This window comes from Leptidea sinapis, chromosome 46, assembly GCF_905404315.1.
Source record: "Leptidea sinapis chromosome 46, ilLepSina1.1, whole genome shotgun sequence".
In the NCBI taxonomy this organism is placed as follows: Eukaryota; Metazoa; Arthropoda; class Insecta; order Lepidoptera; family Pieridae; genus Leptidea; species Leptidea sinapis.
In genome coordinates, this window is record NC_066310.1 from 7511575 (window position 1) to 7534559 (window position 22985).

The window sequence follows — 22985 nt, forward strand, 5'->3', positions numbered from 1 at the left end:
GATTTATAAAAAAAAAAATCGTGTGGACAACCCTTAACATTTAGGGGGATGAAAAATAGATGTTCGATTCTCAGACCTACCCAATATGCACTCAAAATTTCATGAGAATCGGTCAAGGCGTTTCGGAGGAGTTCAATGTTTAACACCATGACACGAGAATTTTATATATTAGAAGATTGTCCACCCCAATCGGTATTTTACTTCCATTTGTGTTACAAATATAAATACTTATGAGTTCTGCCAAATTATGTTGTTATTATTCATTTCTAGTGCCGGAGTTACCTCCCCGCAGCGCTCAGGGAGGTGCGAATATACCAGGCGTTACATCACGACCCGCGGGGGGAGTACTGCTACCAGCGCCACCCCCCGGAAGACCGTCGCATTCACTTAGGCATAATCCTTCTGTAAGTATTATCAGATCCTACTTAGTAATCAATAAATAATAATAAATAAAAGGTATTTATTTCAGGCATAATAAAACCCATAGTTACAATAAATTTTGGACACTGTAAAGGGGTGCCAAGTTAAAAGTACTCTTATTCTGCTCATAGCTTTCTAAGAAAACGTTACCCACAGCTGTAATATATTACCTTTTGGACGTCATGCAATGCCTATACTAACGTCAAACTCTCCTTGCCCATGAGGTTACTATGAGGATTTGTTAGCTACGTCTCTTTGGCTCTTTCTTGGCGTACCTTTGTACCGGAACCACAGACTGACATGATTTTAAGTTATACTTCTTTAGGCGCGTTATGAAAAAATGATGAGAGTGAAATTTTAAGATGCGCGCGCATCACTGTATCACAAAAGTAACAGGGTGAAGTTGGTTGCTAAAATTTTCTGACGTTTGCAACATTCGTTATTTTTTTGGTTTCTTCGTCCATTATCAGGATACCCAAGCCCGTACAGCCGTATTCGATATTGCAAGATCTTTACAATATTGTTCTTTCTATAAACGTAGAATAGCACGAGGAATAAATAATAATAATTGTAAGGATTTTTGCTTTGTTAGGCCAAAGAGGTATAACTTCTTGCGTGCATACATAAGTACACACACACTTTTTTTTTATGAAATTTATTAAAAACCAGCGTATAGTGACGTAATGTTAAGTGATTACCACCTACCATACTCTCTTGAAACACAGGAGGAGCGTTGTTAACCTTTTAGTCGGTGTACGCGCCGTCGTATCGTCCTGGAAACACTTCGCAATTCCATTCTGTAGTTGCGTTGTAATTTCCTTGAAAACCGCACTGTGGAAGAACGCCACATATCTATATGTTCATGATGATATTTTAGTTTGTAGCGTGGTGTGCGATGGTGGAATTCAACGGCTGGTATCAGTTAAAATAGCTCTTCGAAACAGTGACAAATGCAGTAGAAGGCACAGGATAATCCTCCTTTTGGGTGGATGTGCGCACTTTTCTACGTTGATAGAATTTTTAACACAGCAGTCGCCTAATCTTATACAATAATAAACAGTTCAGTCAATCAACTGAGGTTAGCTGGCGCGGCGTGCTGAATGCTCATTGGCCAGGAAATAATCACGGCATTCGCTATTGGCTATTGTGGATTTATATAAGATTTGGTCGTTATGTGTTATAAGGTCCACGCCGGTGTCATTCATTCATTTCGCTACTTGCAGATTCCAGTCCAATTTTTACTAAGTTTTTTTGACAGTGACAGCTGTGATAAAAAATTAAGTTTGACAGTTGACAGACTTCTATTTTGAGCAATGTACGCCACTAACACAAACTGACATACAAATCGCGAGTGTAAGACGTGTTTTTTTTTTGTATAAGAAGGGGCAAAGGGGCAAGAGGTTCATTAGATGAGGAGAGGTGAGGCAACCGCTCATGGACATCCGCAACAACAGGTGTCAAGAAATGCGTTGCCAGCCTTTAAGTGTGGGAGTATGCTTTTTTCTTGAAGGTCGCTAAGTCGTATCTGTTCGGGAAAACCGCAGCCGGTAATTGATACCACAAAGTGGCTGTGCGAGGCAAGAATTCCACCTTCGCACGACACGCCACAAGTAAGGATATCATCCCCACCATCTGGATGTGTGGCGGTCCTCCACAGTGCGGTTTTCAAGGAGCTTTCTTCCTCGCACTACGAAGCTGTGGAATGAGCTTCTTTGTGCGGTGTTTCCGGGACCATACGACATGGGTCCCTTCAAAAAAACCGCGTACACCTTCCTTAAAGGCCGGAAACGCTCTTGTGATTCCTCTGGTGTTGCAAGAGAATGTGGGCGGCGGTGATCACTTAACACCAGGTGACCCGTACGCTCGTTAGTCCTCCTATTCCATAAAAAAAAACTAGCAAAATCGCGGTTGTGGAATGCCAGGCGTCAACGGGTGGGTGGTACTTCGCACGTAATGTCCGGTGGTGGAATTCGGCCGCTGGAATCAACCCGAACAGCTCCTCTGAGCACTCCCCGTGATATATACGGTAGAAGAGAACCCTAAGAAGCTTGTCACGCACATTAAAGTAATAAACCTGGCCTGTTTTCATCGGTTCTCTAGCAGCAGGCTCTATCAAGACGTATAAATTATACAAGGTTTTTTGTTTCAGAGTCGTCCAAGTGCGCAGGAGCGTCTCTTCGGCGGGAAAGAGACGAGCAATGAAGATTCAACGTACACAGCTCGCCCCACCAGTATGGTGATACAACCAACCCTGGGACAGGACTCACTTGATAGATCCAGACATAATAACACAGTATGAAATAATCATTTATTTATTAATACAAGTAGCATTACACACCTCTCATACACAAGAATTAATGTGAATAATAATCAACTGTAATTTATATTATAATATCTGGACGACCGAGCCAAACTAATGGGACATCAGGATTCGAACCGGGGTCTTCTGCTTTCCGGATCACCCAATGTCCGATCTGAGCTATTGTAGTCTTGTATATAGTGGCGAAATTTACCTTTATATTCTAACATAATCTAACTATAGTAGCTGTTTCTCATTAAAACACAGATAAAACTTTTTTTTTTAAATTGAAGCCTAGATCGATATCTCGCCCCTGAAACCTGTATACTAAATTTCATTAAAATCGTTGGAGCCATTTCTGAGATTCAGATTATATACTTTATATACAAGAATTGCTCATTTAATGATATAAGATTTCTTAAGGCAGCTAACATTACGCCCCATAGAATTAATGTTTATAATAATTAACTGTTATTTATGCAGTTAATTTGATTATTTGTTGGGCCTGCGTACATAGTTTCCGCATACGTTAAAATAAAAAATTATAGGTAAAACTATAGGTAAAGAGTTGTTTAAATACATAATATCAATCAATTTTGATATGATTGATTCATTGTATTGAATATATAAATAATTATGAAAATAAATATCTAAATTTAAAAACAAATTTATGAACGATGAGGGACCCTAACCCGCGACCTCTCGCGCTCCGTGCGAGCGCTCTTCCACTGAGCCAATAGAGTGACGTAAAGTTCATAAATCTTGATATGTATTTATTCAACTCTCAGGGTGGTTCATTCAGGCTTCGACAGGATCTACTTTACAGTTGATAACCTGCTCAACGCCAGTATTTAAACAAATTGTCTAAAAAATTACAAATTATATTCACCTATTTATATATTTTCAACAGAGTTCGTATGATGGCACGCCATATGACTACGGCGGAAACAATCAAACTGCCAGTATGAACTCGAATCGACTGCCTCCGAACGCGCCTGATGATCTCAAAGTAGCCCCACCTTCTATGTGAGTATATGCCTGCACAAACATTTAACATAGTTTTTTGAAATATTTTTTTGACAGAAATCATAAGATCATAGATCGTATTTTTTTGACGCGTGAGCGGCGATTTCACTGCACGAATCTATCATAAATCACGTTTTTTGTTTACAATAACCAGGCTTGATTATCTAGCAACCCGTAACATCAACCGCATAATGATACCTCGACTAATGTAAACACAAATGGATATAGCGCCCCAAGTGGCCGGCGCTGGGCTTGGCGCCGAAACAGCTCAGCAGGTGTCTTCAACGTGTTGGCATATTAGAGGATAGCCTCTAAAGTAATATATGAAGCTAGAAAAGTGTTACAATTGTCTAGAAAAAACTAAATGAGGTCTTGTGAATGTAAGAAAAGCTATTTCTTAAATTTCTTGTATGGCCTATAAACTAATATGAGATAACGGACTATTTGTATCTGGTTTTGCTTGGATTTTTTATCTATTACATTAACTAACATATATTTTGCACCTGCAAAATGTTTTGTGTTACAGTCCTGTTAAAAATTAACGTATAAGCTATGATCGGCTATTGGTCTATTCCAAGTCTAACCGATTGTTTACGACCAGCCTAGCGAAACTCTCTAAGAAAAAAGCGATTCACTCGATTGTATGAAACGTGCAGTCATTGATAGATTGACAGATGACGGCTATAATCTTGCAGAAAACGGAGATAGATGAAATCCATTACGTTTTAAGCAACTGTTCGCTTCTTCTTCCAATCGCCATACACTATAATTAATGGTATTTAAAACTTATGTCAAATGACTGCACGTTTCATACTAAACTAAATTTCAATTTTTACTTAGGCAGTCCCGCCACTTATAACGAAGTATTTACATCCTCTTTGTTAACAACTGATAATGAAAATCATTATTATTAATTTATAATATTATTTATTTATTTATTGCACCAACAAAGTATACACTAATTCATACAAATATATATATATAGACAAAAATACAAGTTGAGTGCTACCACAATTATAGGCGCAAATAACATTCTTATATAAAAAGCAAGTACATTAAAAAGAAAAAATTTTTGTTTTAAAAATTGAATCACGATTATTTCATAGATTAAAAATTCAATCACTATTAAATTAAATTAAATTACAATACATACATAATTATTAATTTTATAGTAATAATATAATAATTAAATGAATCTACAGTTTTTACTTATAACAGGTAAAAAAAAAACAATTTACTAACAATAGAATAAATAAAATTAAGCTCATTACATTAATTACAGCAAATAATAATTCAAATTAATACAACAGAAACAAATAATTATTAAAAATTAAATAATTCTATTAAATTCATATTTTACATTACTTCAATTAACTACCTACTAACTAAGATGATTTTTTATAGTCTCATCCGCCAATTTCTTAAATTGTGTTATAGAATTTGAGAAAATGTCTATCTCTAAGTTTTCCTTAGTTCTGCCTTTCTTGGTCGCTATACCAACAGGGACTATGTTATGAATCGAATTATAAATTTTCATGCATCGGTATATTGGAGCGCTTTGACCCAAATTCGATTTAGTTCCGTTTATATTGAAAGGAGGTTTCTTTAATCATTGTACTTTCCTAGGAATATTAATATTTATTTTAGATAAAATATCGGAGCTATCTATAATTCCATTAATAAGTTTGTACAGAAACATGGTGTCAAGCATTTCTCTAATCTCTGTTTCTAACCGCTTTTCATATATCTCGTAGTGCGGATTCCACACAGAACTGCAATATTCTAGGATACTACGTACGATACAGGTATAAAGTACTACTTTAGTCCTTCTTCAATTCTTTACAGTTGCGAAGAACGAAGCCCAACATTCTAAATCCCTTGTTGGCAATATATGCAGGTTAAAACGCAATTTGCTGTCTAAAATAACTCCCAAGTCTCTGGTGTGGTTGACTTCATTCAAGGTTACCTGATTAATCTGATAAAGTCTTTTTGGTGTGTGTTTTTTCCTACTAAATAAAATTATGTGACATTTTTCTGGATTTAAACTGATTGCATTCTCATTGCACCACATAATCAGATTGTCAAGGTCACTCTGCTTGAGACTGGGCATCTTCGCTTGAGTTAACAGTTTTATAACATTTTAAGTCATCAGCGAATATTAAAAATTTTGACTCCTGAAAACATTTCCCGATGTCATTAATAAACATATTAAAGAATAATGGTCCCAAATGTGATCCTTGAGGAACCCCAGATGTAGCAGTGAATGCTTTGGATTTATATCCTCCAACCACAACAAATGATTGTCGGTCCGACAGACCTGCACCAATTCAAAAACACGCCGGCTATTCCAATACAAGACAGTTTATATATCAACATTCCATGATTTACCCTATCGAAAGCCTTACTAAAGTCGGTATATATTGCATCGAATGAAAATATTCATCACTCTCACACAATTTGTTAAATACGCTAGTGTAATGTAAGTGTTTGCTATGTGGAATCCATCTGAAAACCTTATATTTTATAATGAGTTAATTTATTTTCTTACAGAAAAATGGAGGGCCCTCCCCCTGGCGTTACGTCACATCCGCACATGCAGAGTCCGCAACGGAACTCTAACTCACACGAACATAATTCGCTAGACTATCGGCCTCCAGATAACAACTACAGGTAAATTATTATTATATCTTAAACTTAATATAATATTAGCTTTTATTACAGATTATTATATTGTTTAATATTTAAAATACTAAGGAGCTGCTAAGCGTGGCTGACTGTTTACGACTTGACAATCATAATCAGTTACAGTAACAATACATTTTATTACAAAAAGGTAGAAAATTACCTTGCTGTATCTCCGTTAAAGATTGTTTTTATACACACAGAAATTGTTTAGTAGAAATTAGAATGTTCCAAATTTCTGAACGTATTGATAGGCCAATTCAACACATCACCAGTCAGTAATGATCTAAAGTAGTTCCGAAATTAAGCAATATAATTATTTATTTACAGTAGAGTACCAGGGCAAGATAACTACAGAGGAGGTCGCCCCGCCCTACCTAACGGTCCAACAATGGGTCCCGTTCATGCAAGGGGGCCCTCCTTGCCAAATGTTACTGCTAACGATCATAACAAATACAGGTAATAAATATATTTCTCTTTCTAAGTTAAAGTCGCGTTAATTTCATCACCAACACAATACAGTTGCTGAAACTTGTTACCTCGCACAGCCAAATCATCTGGCTGCAAATGTATTATAGTTATTAGTTTATGGGTGTATTAAAACAATAGACTGATTGAGTAATTTTGTTCTCATTCTATAAGAACGCACAAGAGTACACACAAGATACAATGTTAAGACTACAGACAAAGGAAGTCAGTGAAATAGATAATAAACATTGTTCTTTTAGAACACAGAACCCAAATTAGTCCAGTCATTATAGTAACTTCACCTCGGAATTCGAGATACCCAGCTGTAAGTCTGTAAATATTTGTATATTGACACCCTAAAAGTTGTCTCAAAACCTACATATGGTAGGGTGTAAGCAACTATTAAATTTCAAGGTCAAAGGTCACAAAAATCAGTTTTTTGCGCCTTTTTTTGGAAATATCTCATTTCCTATTGGTTTTTTGCTATTTGTATTTATTATCAATATTGTATACAAAATTCTCTACAAATTTAAAAAAAAAAATCATTATACGGTGAACCGTTTTCGAGATAGAGGGCGGAGAGCGCGCGGTGACAGCATCACTTCAGTTCAACCGGTGCCTCCCGTCGAAAACGCGCCATGTATAGTTGATGAACTATCGATAAATCAATTTTCATCAACTATATATGTAGAAGCCACAACCTAAGAGTTGAACAAGACATACAATATTTATCAACGATACATCACTCGAACGTTTGGCTCAGTGGAAAGAGCGCTTGCACGGAACGCGAGAGAGTGCGGGTTCGAGTCCCGCAGCGTTCATAAATTTCCTTTTCAAATTCAATTTGTATAATCTAGTGTAGATAAAATTATAGAAAATACCTAAATCGAGTTGGAAACTACTTTTTAACTATTGTTACTTACTTTATGTTTTTCAAAAAGGTAAAAGTACTAACATTTTGCAGTTTAGCTTTATAGGTAAAAAACCTGTGCCTTAACGTAACCTGAACTAGATTGGTCTGTGTTTGAAAAGAACGAAAATATCATATGGAGTAGAGGAAATATATAATAGAAATATATTACAAATCGCCACTCATTATCGTCTATTTGCTCTTATAGAAACCGAATACACTCGACGATAACGGTGTTTATTCACTATTAGTATAATGCAGTCAATGTTAATTTTGTGCGTTATGTAAATCGAAATAAAGAAAAGGATGTAAATTACACTACGTAATAAGAGGCAGGACGGCCTAAGAAATATGGAAATTTATTTTAGCATAAAATGTGCAGTCATTTGACATAACTTTGAAATAGTAGTAATTACAATATCGCGATTGGCCACGAAGTATAATCCGGCTAAGTTTGAAAGCGAACAGTTGCTTATAACGTTGTGGATTCGGCTATCTCCGTTTTTTGCAAGATTATACCCGCCATCTGTCAATCTGTCAGTGATTTTACGTTTCATACAATCGAGTGAATCGCTTTTTAATTAGAGAGTCTCGCTAGCCTGGTCTGAATAAAAGGCTCAAATGTAATATTTTTTTAACAGCGGTCGAACAAACTCGGCGTCAACGGCAGACTATGGGCGGTCGGGGGCGCCCCCGTATAAGCCGGTGCCGCCACCAAAACCTAAACACTACCGACCGCCCCCTCCGGAAGCCATCAGAAACGGGGTATGTATCAGGTTGTTTATCTTCACGTGTGCTAAGTATTGTCGTTAGGCAGCAATTTGGAGTTAAACTACTTTTTAACTACTGTTACTTACTTTCTGTTTTTCAAAAAGGTAAAAGTACTAACATTTTGCAGTTTAGCTTTATAGTTAAAAAGCCTGTGCCTTAACGTAACCTGAACTAGATTGGTCTGTGTTTGAAAAGAACGAAAATATCATATGCAGTAGATTAAAATTTCTTGAAATTTTGACGGAAATCGACCAAATATATACTAAAAAATATCATTCTTGTCATATTCGACTGGCATTGTTTCGATTATCAAGTAAATTCGACGATTGAAGCGGGTGAAAACTACATTAGCTGTGATGGTGGATCACCTTACTATCAGGTGATCCGTATGCTCTTTGATCGGTATTATTACAAAAAAGTTAATATATTAATATTAACAGAACATGGAACCCAACTCGATGGGTGCTAACATGATGGGGTCTCCAAGAGGCCCGGGCCCTGGGGCTCCAGGTGTCCCGGGGCCTCCGCACTACTCGCACTCACATTCGATGTCGCAGCCAGCTCATCCCACGCACCCCATGCATGGACACCCACACAACTATCAACAGGTAAGTACCTATTTACCATTATACCCATTGCTGACATTGTTATTTTTAACTGAGTTCAAAAAAGCAGAAGGTTATCGACTTTGCATTTGTTATACCATTCAGGACTGAGTTCACGAGCGTGCAGTGTCGTAATAAATAATAAAATAAATTTACAGTTAAATACAAAGATTGCATTGATAGCCTGGATACAACCATTAAATTACCATAATACTGAGTTGCTCTTACGAAACATACGTTTAAACACACAAACGCACAGATACACCCACGCACACGCACACACATACAGATACATGCACACGCACGCACACACACAACAGCTTTTTTTCTTCTAAAATGAATTAACTATTCGCAGGGTATATACGGCGGCGGAGCGCCTGGCGTTCCACCTTACTCAGGACCACCTCAGCATCACCGCGCCATCAATCTACCGCATAATCCACATCTCATTGGTAATATAATAATAAAATAATATATTATCCGAAGAAACCAAAACAAATCAAATTATCGAAAATCAAAAATCCAAAAATAATACTTAGTCTCTGGGATAGAACTCTCCTTAGTAACGTGGGTAACACTGAAAATGTTTAGAACTGGCCAGTTAGAAACATTGCTAATGAAAACTTTTTTTGAATTTCAATTTTAGAACTCTTTGGTAACCTAATGTAGTATATTGCATTCATTTGTCGTTTGTTTTTGTGAATTGGCGGCAAATCTAAAAGTCTTGTTACACGTGAAAATGAACCTGACGCGAGAAAATTTTCGGTCAATGATTTATTATGACATTCCTTGTGGGCTTACTCAACAACAAAGCTATGATAGGCTGCGATAAGCATTTCTCAATGAATCCCCATCTCGTGCCACTATTTACAATTGGTTTAACGTGAGGGACGTCCTTTAACAGCGACTACTGAAGATAACTTCAGTGCTGTGCGACGCATGTTAGAGGAAGATAAGAGAGAAACCTCTCAGCAGATACGGGCAAGATTAGGCATTGGTATGGGTCAAGTACAAAAAATATTACACTAACATTTAGGCGTCAGGAAGCTTTGTATCAGATGGATTCCCCATACTTTAACCGACGACCAGAAACACCTTCGCATGGACTGGTGTCGCCAAATGTTAGATAAGTTCAACGGTGGTTTACATCGAAAAACAATAAAAGTATTGGCAACTTTCTACATTAAGCCGTTTTTCATTTTTTAAACATTTTCGATGTTACCTAAGATAAGGAACAGTTATAAATGCAGCGGTTAGATACAATAATTCATCATTAATTAATGTCGATTACAAAAACCTGACAGGGCTAGGTATTTTATCATTTAAAAGCTGTTTTAAAATCGAACATCGCCAACAAATGATTAACTGAATTTAATTATATTGGTAAATGTAATAGTTAACTTATTTTTGTATTAGTAGTAGTATTCAGTATTAGTAGAATGAGATCTGTTGCTACCTATATTCGTCTCCTTTTATCACGTTATAGATTGTTATAAGCCATCGCTTTACACTTAAACCCCTGTTAATAAAGAGTCAAATATTACTTAGAGTGTTCAAATACTTTTATTCTTACAGATTTAGCTGGCAGCCGAGAACAGCGTGGCTCAGCTTTCGAATTGTATAGAAAGCCTCAACACATGCACAATTTGAGGTAACATATTTATAAATCAGCACATTATTACATTTACTATAAGTCCTTTATTGAAACTACTATCGATCAGCAAATACTTAGAGCAACACTTGAATTCGTAGTAGGCATCGATATTTATAATATATCACAGTTCGAAATTACTTTTCCTTTAAGTAACTTAAGTTTATTGTCTAATTTAGTACAATAGAAGTTACCACTTAGAGCGTTCGATTACTACAATTATAGTCGCGTGCGACGTAATACGTAATGATTTATTGATTAAATCCACTGACCTGTACAAACACCACTGGACAGGCTGTTACTAAAGTTTGATAGCAAATTTTTGTTCCTATTTAAAGCGCCACTCGCGAGCGTCCAGAGAACTAAGTTGAATTAATTTCGTTCGTTTTTTCGTGCTATTTCTACTTCAGGAATATAATAAAGTACACAAATATCTTTTTTATAAATAGTTTCCCACCATCTTATCAATGTTTATTTAGCTGGGGTTGTCTAGACTAGTTTTAGTACCGCAGGCTCTCGCTATGGCCAACAGCGCCAAAATGGCGAATATCAAACAGGCACAAAAGCATTTTGACAGCCGCCAGTCCAGTGGTTAATAGTAGAGGTCAGTGATTAAATCTGTTAATCATGTTAGAAGCCTAGTATTCAGAGTTAATTGGTGTTTTAAGTTAAATTGTAGTGTATTATAAAACTTAATAATTATATTAAGTATTATAATTAAGTAGTAGTAGTATCTTGCTGCTATAGTTTGAACTATAGGTATTTGTTTATCCCTTCAGTTTTCTGTAGAATTTATTCCCCAACTGTTAAAATTGTGAGTAGATCTACTTCAACATCTTTTATTATTCACAAATGATTTTGTCTTTGGCAGACAGTTTTAAAAGTTAATGAAAGTGGAGTTTTATTAATGTTTTCACCTACTTGTTACTATTATAAATATAAAACCTCATGCAAATGCTTTTCATAAGGACTTTATAGATATGTAAGAAGGCGATGCGTTGCATTATATAAATAATTATTTACGTCTTAAAATTATTACATTAACTTTTTGGATACCGACGCTAATAAAAACCATCGTGAATAATCTCGTACTTTCGTTGTTTATATATAAATCTTTTTAATAATTTAACCTTAATATAATCAATTTGAAGAAATTTAGTTTAAATATCTATAGAAACTAATAGTGGATTAATGTTTAACTTCAAACTATTTTTAGCATTAACTACTTCCAACCAGTGCTTGTTTGAAACGCTCCACGTTGGGAAAATAATTTTAACATAATTGCGTTGCATCGTCTTTTTATGTAAACAATTGGATCAACCTTTATGAATATATCCATTTTAGAATCATGTAAGGTTCAAAGAATTCCAAGTGCATGAACTCATGATCATTTCGAACGACCTCCTATATCTTTGTACAATTTGCTCTAACATGCAAACACCGTTCGCTTCACAAACGACTAACACGTCTTGTTGGGAAAAATTAGTATGGTAGTGTATGTGGTATACAAATCTATAAATATATATATATCTGTATTACAAGGTCATGTTGTTTGGGCGACATTAAATCATTATGCAAAATATAACCGACAACATTCAAAGATTTGAATTAAAAATAGTGTGCGAATAAGATTGTTAAGTCGGCAGTTAGATTTTTTTATTATTGTTTTCAATGAGATTATGAGAGCGAAAAATAAAATATTGAAATTTCATGCGTTACAAAGTTGTACACAAGCGGCCTTACAAATAAAATTGGCATACAATTATATCTGAGCATAATCCAAGAATATGCAAAATGTTTACAAATAGACATTTGCCTATGATAGATGTATTTTGACGTTTCAACGTTTCCCGCGTTTATTTACAACGCTGATAGACATTTGGGAAACTTCAGAATTATTATTGTATTGACAGTGTTGTCAGCGATATAGTCAACATTTTGTGTATTCTTGGTTTGTTCTCAGGTATAACTTTATACCAAGCTTATTTGTAGGGCCGAAGATGTGTAGATTAATGAAGTATTTCGGAATTTCCATTGTCATTGAAAAAAAACGATTATAGTTAGGTATGTTGCTCCTTAATGACATGACGTAGATTTATTAGTAATCAGTATTAATTCGCTTTCATATGTTGAGTCTAAGCTCTATTCTTAAAGTGTTTTAATTTAATGTCGTACAAAAAACTTACCTTGTTAATATCGGGGCCAGTTATTGTAAGAAGTAGATTGTATAGTATTTGGTTGGTTTGAAATATTTAGCAGTGCGTGTCTGCATTTTAGTGCAACTTGTTTACCAAAGCATTTCAATTAAGTTGTCACTTATTACTATACTTGAATGCAAATTTGTGACAATTCCTTTGATATGCTTTAACTAAATATTGAAGTATTATTATTATTACGATATTTAGATGTTTCAACATCAATATGTTTCTGTGAATTGAATGTTGAAATTTCTAAAGTATCCTCATATTCATCATAAAGTGACTAAGTGGGTATTTGGTTGTGGGTTTCCACAGCTCTTCGGATGCGATGAACTCAAGCGTGGAGCGTGACGAAACATTCTCGCCAAAAACAAAAAAGAAACTATCGAAAAAGCCGTCGTTTATAAAAAACGCCGTCCTTGATTTATTCCGTTCGAAAAAAACACGAAAAGTCTCCCGACAGAAATCTCTCTGCGAGAGCGATCTGCAGCAGAGACATGGAAACGAAATGTCAATGCTCAGGCGAGAGAAATCCGATTTAAGTGATCTTAGTATTCACATGAGAAATACGCAGATAAGAAATCAAATGTTGCAGCGTAGCAACTCATCATGCGATAATCCAGTCCTCAAGCCTATTCTCAAAAGACAGAGTTCGTTCTATGAAGATAGAAACGGCATTTGTACAGTGTCTGATTTTGAAACAAAACCTACAGTTAAGACCCTACGACGCCAAAACTCTATGTGTGAAATAGAAACCGAACCAAAAGTTACCCCATTACTTCGTAGACAAAATTCTCTTATCGAATATAACAGAAGAGGAATCTACGGAAAAACACCAAGCTTTAATATGATTACCAAAATAGACCCGCTTTACCAAAGACAACAGCATAATAAGCATGAACCGTTTTACCCAACGCAACCTCTACCTCCAGAACCAGTATACCAAAGCAAAGAACATATTATATATGATCCTATTCCTAAGCCCAAACGAACTTATTCGTCTTTGTATGATACTTCTAGTGAAAACCCCTACGCAAGCAAATATGAAGTAAATAATCAAAGCTATGAAAATCCGTATGGTAACCGCGAAACTGTAGCTATGCCATTGATTGATCCTCCATATGTTACCAAATCTGAATGTTTACGAGAAAGCCCTTATGTAACTAGAGCTGAAATAGAAAATCCATATTCCACCAGGCAAGACGCACAAAGAAAATCTGAGCCTATTTATAATGAGTCACCTTACTCTAGTAAGGAACAAATGCTCAGACAGAGAATGAATACCGAAAGTCCTTATGCAACTAAAGAAGAATTGTTACGTCAAAGATTTTCAGAATCGCCATATAGCTCTAGAGGAGAAATGCTTAAACAAAGAACGGATTATGCTCTTACCAAGGAACCAATATATGGTAGAAGAACATACGAACCACCATCGAATACCTCATGGCCTGAAAGCACATATGCAATTAGACCAGATAGACGACTACAAACTCCAGTTAATTTTCCTGGACGGATTTCGCCTATGAGTAAATGTATAAGTGAACCTCCATATATTAGTAGAAGTGAAATGATGGGTAGAATAGGTCAAGCTGAATCACCTTACGGGACTCGTTCTGAAGTGAAGTCTAGTTGTTCTGATAGTAATTACGGCACTCGAAATGACTTATTTGATATATCACCACAAATAAGACCTGCATCTGCTGAATGCACTTATGTGTCGAAACAAGAAATATTGACACAAAAAGCCGCTTTCTTAGCCAATAAAGAATCTACATATACAACAAAATTAGAAGAAAAATTGGAAATTATTAAGCAAAGAAATCAAGCTAAAAAAGAAAAGATATATCAAACAAGACTGGAGGCTAATGAATGTGATGCAATAAAGGCTTGTGAACCATTATATGTGTCGAAAAGGGAACTGAAAGATACTGTCATATACGAGTCAAGCCAAGAAAATAAAGATTCAGTGCCTCTTATTACTAGCATTACTGCTAATGACAGTGCACGAAGTAGCCCTTATGAGTTAGGTGATGCTAATCATTTATCTCGGCGAGAGCCAATTTATCAGACAAAAATTGAAGTAGTCAATGGAGATGTTGAGAAATTTCAAGAAATAGATTTTTCTAAGCTCCGTCTGACGGAGTCTAAGACAGATTCAGAAAAGGAAAAGTCCAAAAACTTAGAAACAGTTATTTTGAAAGGGGAAGCAATTTACGCACCTAGATTACACGGTAAATCAGATCACATATCTAATGCGTTAAAAATCACCGCCTCACCAGTACCATATGAATCTTCAACTTCTATGGAAACGCAATATGCTTCCGAATGTAGCATGAATTTCGAAAACAAACCGCAGAGTACACCATATGCATCACAGGATTTACAAGATCGAGTAACAAAATCAATCAGAACCGTTACATTTTGTGAAAAAATTGTAGAAAAAAGTCCCGAAAGTAGTCAAGATACTTCGGAGAACGCATCAAACAGTCGTAATGATACAACAGTTGTAAGTAACGAGAACACTGTTGTAAGAAGTGGTGAAACAGATGATTCTACTGCTACGTCTGACCTAGTTGAGCCGGATGCCCCGCATACAACTTGGGGTATATTTGACAGTGAAGGTGGCGTTTTAGAGGATAGGCATTGGGGTGTTTCTTTAATTATTCCCCCAAAGGCAATCGCTCCGGGTATCAAGCAGAAAATCTACTTTACGGTGTCTGATCCAAGACTAAGCCAACGAGTGGGAGGACCTCCCATCGATATGGATAACGGTAAATCTTTTGTTACGACGCACGTCTTGACTGTAGCGTAGAATGCACTTTACTAATTGGCAAATATTGTTTAAAATGGATTCTAAACCAAATAGACTGTAAACAGGGGGTTTACAAATAGTGAAATTGTTTTATATATAGTTTTATTGCATGTGTTTGAACAGCATGGATGTATATTAACATGTATCATATTATTTAATTTACTAAACCAGCACATTTCAGCTTTAATGATCATGATATTCATAATTTTATAATAAGGCATTATCATTTATTAACAGCGGGTAATTGTGTTTATATTTGTGCAGTTACTGCTACACAATACACTCGTACTTAAAGTTTGCGGAGAGAAGAGGAGGACCGTGCAATCTACCTCCGCCGATGAGATCGTATGTCTAACAAGCGATTTATCGTGCACTGTATTTTGTTTGTCCGCACTGTTTTTTTTTTCTCTAAAATCTATAAAAACTGTACCAATATTAACTGTCTGCATAGTATTGAAATCATTGTCGGTTTGGTGCTAAGTTCTAACATCTTCTTTAATTTGCTTTGCATGTTGCATAATAGTCTCGTTTGTGTTGCGATTTGTGTTTGTGTGTCTAGTGTTATGTTTCTGTTGTATAATCTTATTCTATGTCACAGATATTCATATGATTCCCAATTTTTCCATTTAAAAGCACATCTCTGTCTTACCGTATCCTGTATTCTCCTTAATGTTAATATTTCTAATTATGTTTTCATCTCTAGGTGAAGCTATGCTTTCTCCACTAGTGATGTGCGGGCCACAAGGACTCGTATTTCTACGACCAGTGACACTCCGCCTTCCTCACTGTGCTAACGCTGTCCCATCCCTAGGCCTGACAATCAAAGCTACCGACACTGAAGCCCATCTAAGTACTGACTGGGATCAAATTCACTTGCCCGCAACGACGACTTTGAACACAGTTGCTGTTAAAGTTGACCATTTCTGAACTAGTATTTAAATACAAAAAGGTTTGAGCTGCATTGTTTGCACTTAGAGATGGTCTTCTGTATCAGTAGCTTATATTGTTGTACATTTTACTATTAACGGTCTTGGTTTTTAGTGTATATAATTTTATTGAATTTAGGTCCATGCTACAATGGCAGTATGTGGTCGATTGTTGTTATTGTGAATGCAATATGAATCTTGTGTGACACAGTCGATACACAAAACGGGATTGAAATTAATAAGCAAATTAATATTCCATGTGGAATCTTAGTTGCAAAATCATAGGCAACTTTGCTGCAAAGTCCTTAATCCCTTAATATTTTGTTATGCAATAAAAACTTTTTACATCGGACATATGTTACTGATGTATATAATTAAATTAAGTAAATCCCACCTAAATTGTAACTGGGGTTAATATCTATTCGTAAGTGGTGCTATCGCGTCGAAAAACAGAATCTCGAGCTTAATAACGTGTCTTTTTCGAGATAATTCTTATCTTAGCAATTGTACCCGTTTTCAATATTTTATGTAAGTTCTTCGAAGGTTTGAGCCTGACTGCATTAGGTAATTGTATAATACCCTGTATTAGTTTGATGAAATGTTGTATTTTAATGGTACGCGTCGAACATGCCACGTAAATCTTAAATTCAACTTTCGTACGTATTACTCAAATTGTATTCGAAGTTTGTACAATTTGGGAGTGTTGCTCTCAAATTATTGCCACACGAGGTGATATTTTTTGTTGTTTTAATTCCATTCAAAAAACTACGACTATCGTTATTTAATTGGACACTTCTATACTTTATTCAATTTGTGTTATCGTAAACTGCTATTAAGTTAACTAGACACTCGGCCTGAAATACTGGAGAAGGTTGTGATTCTTCTCATGTTTAAAGTTTATTTTGACTTATTAAACATAGTCTAAATCGTTACTGTATTAAATATTATAACACTTTAACAATAAATAGAAAAGTTTAAAGAGTTTAGCTGGGCTTTTCTCAGTGACATAATAATACCGTTATTTACGGAAATGTTAAAGTATAAACTGAAATGGTAACTGATGTAAATTTTTTCAGTAATTAAGTTGGTATAAATATTATTAACTAGTCGACGCGTACCTTTAAAATCATAACAAAAAGATTGTTAACATAACTCGCAGGAGTCGTAAAAATAGTTATTAAGATACCTTACCACGAGTTGATTACGGATCTAGAATTATCATATTATACTGTTATATTTAACCAATTGTATTTTAGTAATATTAGTTAACGGTTAATTCCTTTGGCTTCCGTAGTTAAAATGTTATTTTAATGTTAAATCAATAATTATCACTAATAATTAACTTTTTGGCCTGAGAGTGGCGAAAGTCATTTAATATGTAAGAATTAGACTATTGTTTGTCATTATGTTATTTTCTAGTGATATTACGATATTACCTTTGACTCGACTATTAAATTTTATATTTACAGAATTCTTGAGTTTTATTTTATTTATATTGAATGATGAAATACTTAATAGAATTGATCTTTGATTGACTCACCTCTAATTCAAACTTTTTGTTACAATTCTTACTTCTTTTGTTGATATTTTATCGAGGATAAGTCCTGTCATAGTATCAGATGCAGTCAACGAAAATTTTGAGCATTTTGAGCAACTTATTATTATTATTGTTAGGTAAAAGTGAGATATGAAAAGTAATTTGTAAAATTTTTCTCTTTTCCTTTGATTTTATGTAATACATATCTTTTTATTGATATTGAAGTATTTTTTTTTTGAAAAATCATTCGGGTCGCGTATTGATAAGAAGTATAGCTTCTTGCGTGCATGCATAAGTAAACACACACTTTTTTTCTTCATATTTTCCGCATTTTGTCCACCGCAGTCCTTGTACAATAATGTAAATGATAACCATACGCGTCTTTATTTAGTCAATGCACCGACCATTGTTCGAGATAAATGGTCCAAGATATACGTAAGATCGGACTACTTTGCAGTGCGCTATCTTATTAAGTGCTAGTGAATTATTGTTACTGCAGTCAACAATTATCATCTTGGTTCTGCTACGATTAATCTTTAACCTGATCTCGAAGCTCACACTGTCTTAACTAAATGCTATGAGGTATCTCAAGTGTTAATTGAAAATGAAAATGAAAAATATTTATTTCAGTAATAAAAATGGTACAAACATAGTAGTGGATATGACCTTGTATTAAGTAAGAGACCTTTGGCCAACTTGGTATTAACAAAAACCAAAAAAAAAAGGATCACAATTTAAGTCTATATAAATAAAATATATATATATAACAAATGAAAAATATTATACGAACAGGATAAATAAGTGTTATAAAAATACCCATAGCCTTTACATTTCACACGAATTACCAGATTCAAATACCGATTTAACCCGTTATTTAACAGTTATTAAAACGTTGGTGTTTCCAGGAATCATATAGATACGCGGAATAGCGTGTACTCCTTCCTAAAGGGCAAAATGCTGTGATTCCTCTGGTGTTCCAGGAGACTGGGCGGTGGTGATCACATGAATACGTACGTTCGTTTGTTCTCCTCTTCCATAAATAACCGTTAAATTACAAAACCGGTTCAAAGTCATGATCCTAATTGACTAATTGGAAAGGGACTTAGGCTACCTTTTATCGCGAAAAAAGGCTCCTATGTCAACATAGGGGATGGCAGTCTCTATGGAAGTACTTAATTATCGAAGATGTCACCATAAAACGATACATAGTTTTATTTTTAGGCACTTGATTAGTTATTACATACATACACTTATTTAGTTAGTATTACTAGCTATTTGTTCTAGCGTAAAATTTCCATCCGTGTGGGGTTGAAATAGGGGATGACAGTTTCATTTTGTTTTTTATGACAGTAAAGGACGAGACGAACAGGACGTTCAGCTGATGGTAATTGATACGCCCTGCCCATTTCATTGTAGTGCCGCTCAGGATTCTTGAAAAACCCAAAAATTCAGAGCGGCACTACAGTTGCGCTCGTCTCAAGAGACATAAGATGTTCTCATTTTCCTAGTTATTTCACTAGCTACGGCGCCCTTCAGACCGAAACACAATAATGCTTACACATTACTGCTACACGGCAGAAGTAGGCGCCGTTGGAATACCCATAATCGAGAAAAAAGAACGCTTAAAAAAAAACTACGTTTAAAAAAACCGCCTTCCAGCACTGAAAAGTATAAAATAACTAAATAATTTAATACACTCAATGCCTATAATTTTGATAAAATATATATAGGGCTTAATTCGGTGCCTACTCGCTTGGGTTGTTTTGTTCTAGACGAAGCTATGCCGCTCAATGTCACGTGTGGCGAGGGGACCTACTATTACATTTATCTTAGCACCGAATTCAAACCTATCAATAGATAGTATTTTATTAATATTATAGGCATTGAGTGTATTAAATTAAGTCTTTATTAAGTTATTTTATACTTTTCAGTGTTGGAAGGCGGTTTTTTTAAACGTAGTTTGTTTTATTTAGTGTATGCACCGGTGGTTCTGTTAACTACAGTACGATTTCTCTAGATTACATCAAGTAAATAAAGTCATATATTAATAGTCATTATTTTAGGAAGTTGTGGGTAGGTCTACGAATGGTGCCGCGCGCTTTAAACAATATATATCCCACGAAACGGGAACGGAAAAAAGGATTTGAGTCCGAAAAATTGCTTTTAGAAACTCTATTTCACGTTCTTGTGAGATACTGAAATATCGTGAAGAACGTTTGTTAGCTATGAGTGATAGGTAGCCTAGGACCCACTTATTTGGACACGCGTTTTATATTTATAAGATAGTTTATAATAATGTAATAATAATATATTGACACACTCTTACACAAATTATCTTGCCCCAAACTAGGCATAGCCCTATGGGTACAAGACAACGATATATTAAATAGAATATACTTACTTAAACATACATAAATACATATCAACATCCATGACTCGGAAGCAAACAATCATATTCATCATATAAATGATTGCAACTGCCGGGGTTCGAACCCGGGACCTCTAGCTCAGTAGGCAGAGTCACTAACCACTGGTCTATAGGGATCGTGGAATATATAATTGACCTAAATAAACTCCTAAAAAAGCCGTACACAAACTATAATTATATCGTCCACGTAAACATACACATTCATAAAATGAAAACTACTGAGCCAAACGAAATGGCAAACATTCCGCATCAAACTAAAGAACAATCACTAAAATCGGATCATAAATCTCAGCGTAATCGCTGTAAAAAATACCAATTGAATTAAGAACCGCCTCCTTTGTGAAGTCGGTTAAAAAGTTACAGGACAACTTCCAGAATTATCCATATTAATTTAATTTTATTAAGGATTTTATGTCTAGATTTACATTTATAAACAGATGGACTATGGATGTCAGGTGCTCCACGATATTCGTGTAGCCAGGGTGTATCAAGTACAGATTCTATAGACACATAATATTATTACAGAACGAAATGGAAAAAGGCTGCACATGCCTAGAAACCGATTGAAGACTTTTATATCCATGGCATTATCGCTTTTAAACTTACTATTAAAAGCATCCAACGCTCAAAAGATGCGAAATAACTAGGCTTAAAGTGTGAGTGTCTGAAATAACAGTGCCATGACATATTATTTAAGTGAATGAAGTAAGTCATAACACAAAATAGTTCACATGTCAGAAGTGGAACCTGAATTGTGCATGAACGTCTAAACTGCATATGAAGTCCTGGTACATGGTTGCTACGATGACACATAACTTCAACCGCTATGAAAGACATTAGTATTACCGATATCATATTTATGTTCTCCTGGTATTTATGTAGTAATACGTCGTGCGCATGACGTTAGAATATATTAAGGTATACTCGCGTCTGACAATCTCTTCTTCAACTATGATCGCCTGGTACAAAACACCGTAAAATGGTTCCTATCTCATTTGCTCCCACGTTAAATATAATGAATTTATTTGTCTTTTTCTTTTTACCGTCGCGCTTTTTCGTTTCATCGACTATCACAAAGATGCTATAGAAGTTTTCACTTCAAAAAAGAAACCTTCATAACACAACATCCTCCATAGTTCGCATCTTATCATTATTCAATCCCTGCATTGTTACGAGATGACCGTTTTTGTAAATTTAAAGCGACCTCTGACCACAAATGAGCAAGATAAAAAAGCAATGGGCCTTGACCTGTTCCAATGAAGACAAGCGCAGTGGACATTAGCTTGTCGTCTCACGTCTGTGTAAATGGTCCGCCCCGCTAAGGCACTATTATCGTTGAATCAGTTTAATAACAATGCCTTCATATCTTTGACCATAATCTGAATTCTCGTATGAAATTCTTTCGAAAAGCAGTCATATGCCACCTTAGATGAAACAAAGTTTTTGATGCTCCATATTAACACTTATGGTGCTATAATTTAAGTTCAGTTAAGAGCTGTTTGTGCTATATATCATTTAAATAAATAAATAAATATTATGACTGTTCATTGTCAGTACATTTATGACAATTTAACATACGCACGATACGATCACAAAAATCATTACCATTTTGCTCTAAATAGTGATTTTCATTATGATGACACAAGGAAGGGGGATAATAATCATAAGGGATTACTTGTAACTAATTCTAGTAATCTCTAATAAGCTTTAAGGGTTAATAATAAATTTAACTGTTTTATAAAAAATGGATTTGTCGTAAATCCTACTACTCCACAGCTGAATATGTAAGTGATCAGACAACCTGGGACTAGATTATGATTATTTAATAATGTAATAAAAAAGACAGTAAAATATTGTATATTTTATTTTATTAAAAATAGCGCAAAAAAAAGAACGCTGGGAGGGTTTCTCTCAGAACGCCATTTGAGAAAATAAATGCCATTTATGTTTTTTTATGTATTGTGTTGTGAAGGCAGTTACTTAATTTTTTCCTGAAGCGACTCTCATGGTCACATATTATTATAAATTGCCCTAATTGCCTTCTTTTTGGGCATAAAAATTATCACTTTGTGTCTAAAACCAAATTATTTATCCACAATATTTCGAAAACAGCACACAGTATAAACTTACTTTTGGATAACGGCTTGCAATTATAATGCAATGCAGTTCGGTTACACGATAACCTTATCGCAACAACTTCATGAGCTTATTATAATAATACAAGACATATTGGTCGTGTAACGAAGCCACAA

The 22985-nt window shown here is 35.1% G+C and overlaps 1 protein-coding gene across 10 annotated transcripts in view; it reads left to right on the top strand.

The window, feature by feature from the left end:
- LOC126977821 (tight junction protein ZO-1) overlaps positions 1-18239 on the top strand; it is a 159286-nt gene extending 141047 nt beyond the window's left edge. For 7 of the 10 annotated variants that reach the window (XM_050826422.1, XM_050826423.1, XM_050826425.1 and 4 more), the window contains 11 exons: positions 271-404; positions 2570-2713; positions 3630-3745; positions 6296-6415; positions 6758-6886; positions 8447-8570; positions 9017-9184; positions 9537-9633; positions 10757-10832; positions 13346-15801; positions 16546-18239. In XM_050826422.1, the coding sequence (XP_050682379.1) occupies positions 271-404; positions 2570-2713; positions 3630-3745; positions 6296-6415; positions 6758-6886; positions 8447-8570; positions 9017-9184; positions 9537-9633; positions 10757-10832; positions 13346-15801; positions 16546-16769 (3788 nt within the window). In that variant the 3' untranslated portion in view covers positions 16770-18239. Of the gene's footprint in view, positions 1-270; positions 405-2569; positions 2714-3629; positions 3746-6295; positions 6416-6757; positions 6887-8446; positions 8571-9016; positions 9185-9536; positions 9634-10756; positions 10833-13345; positions 15802-16106; positions 16188-16545 lie in introns of all 10 variants that reach the window. The other 3 variants (XR_007732437.1, XM_050826430.1, XM_050826431.1) reach the window with 3 other exon arrangements.
- The last annotated feature ends 4746 nt before the right edge of the window (positions 18240-22985 follow it).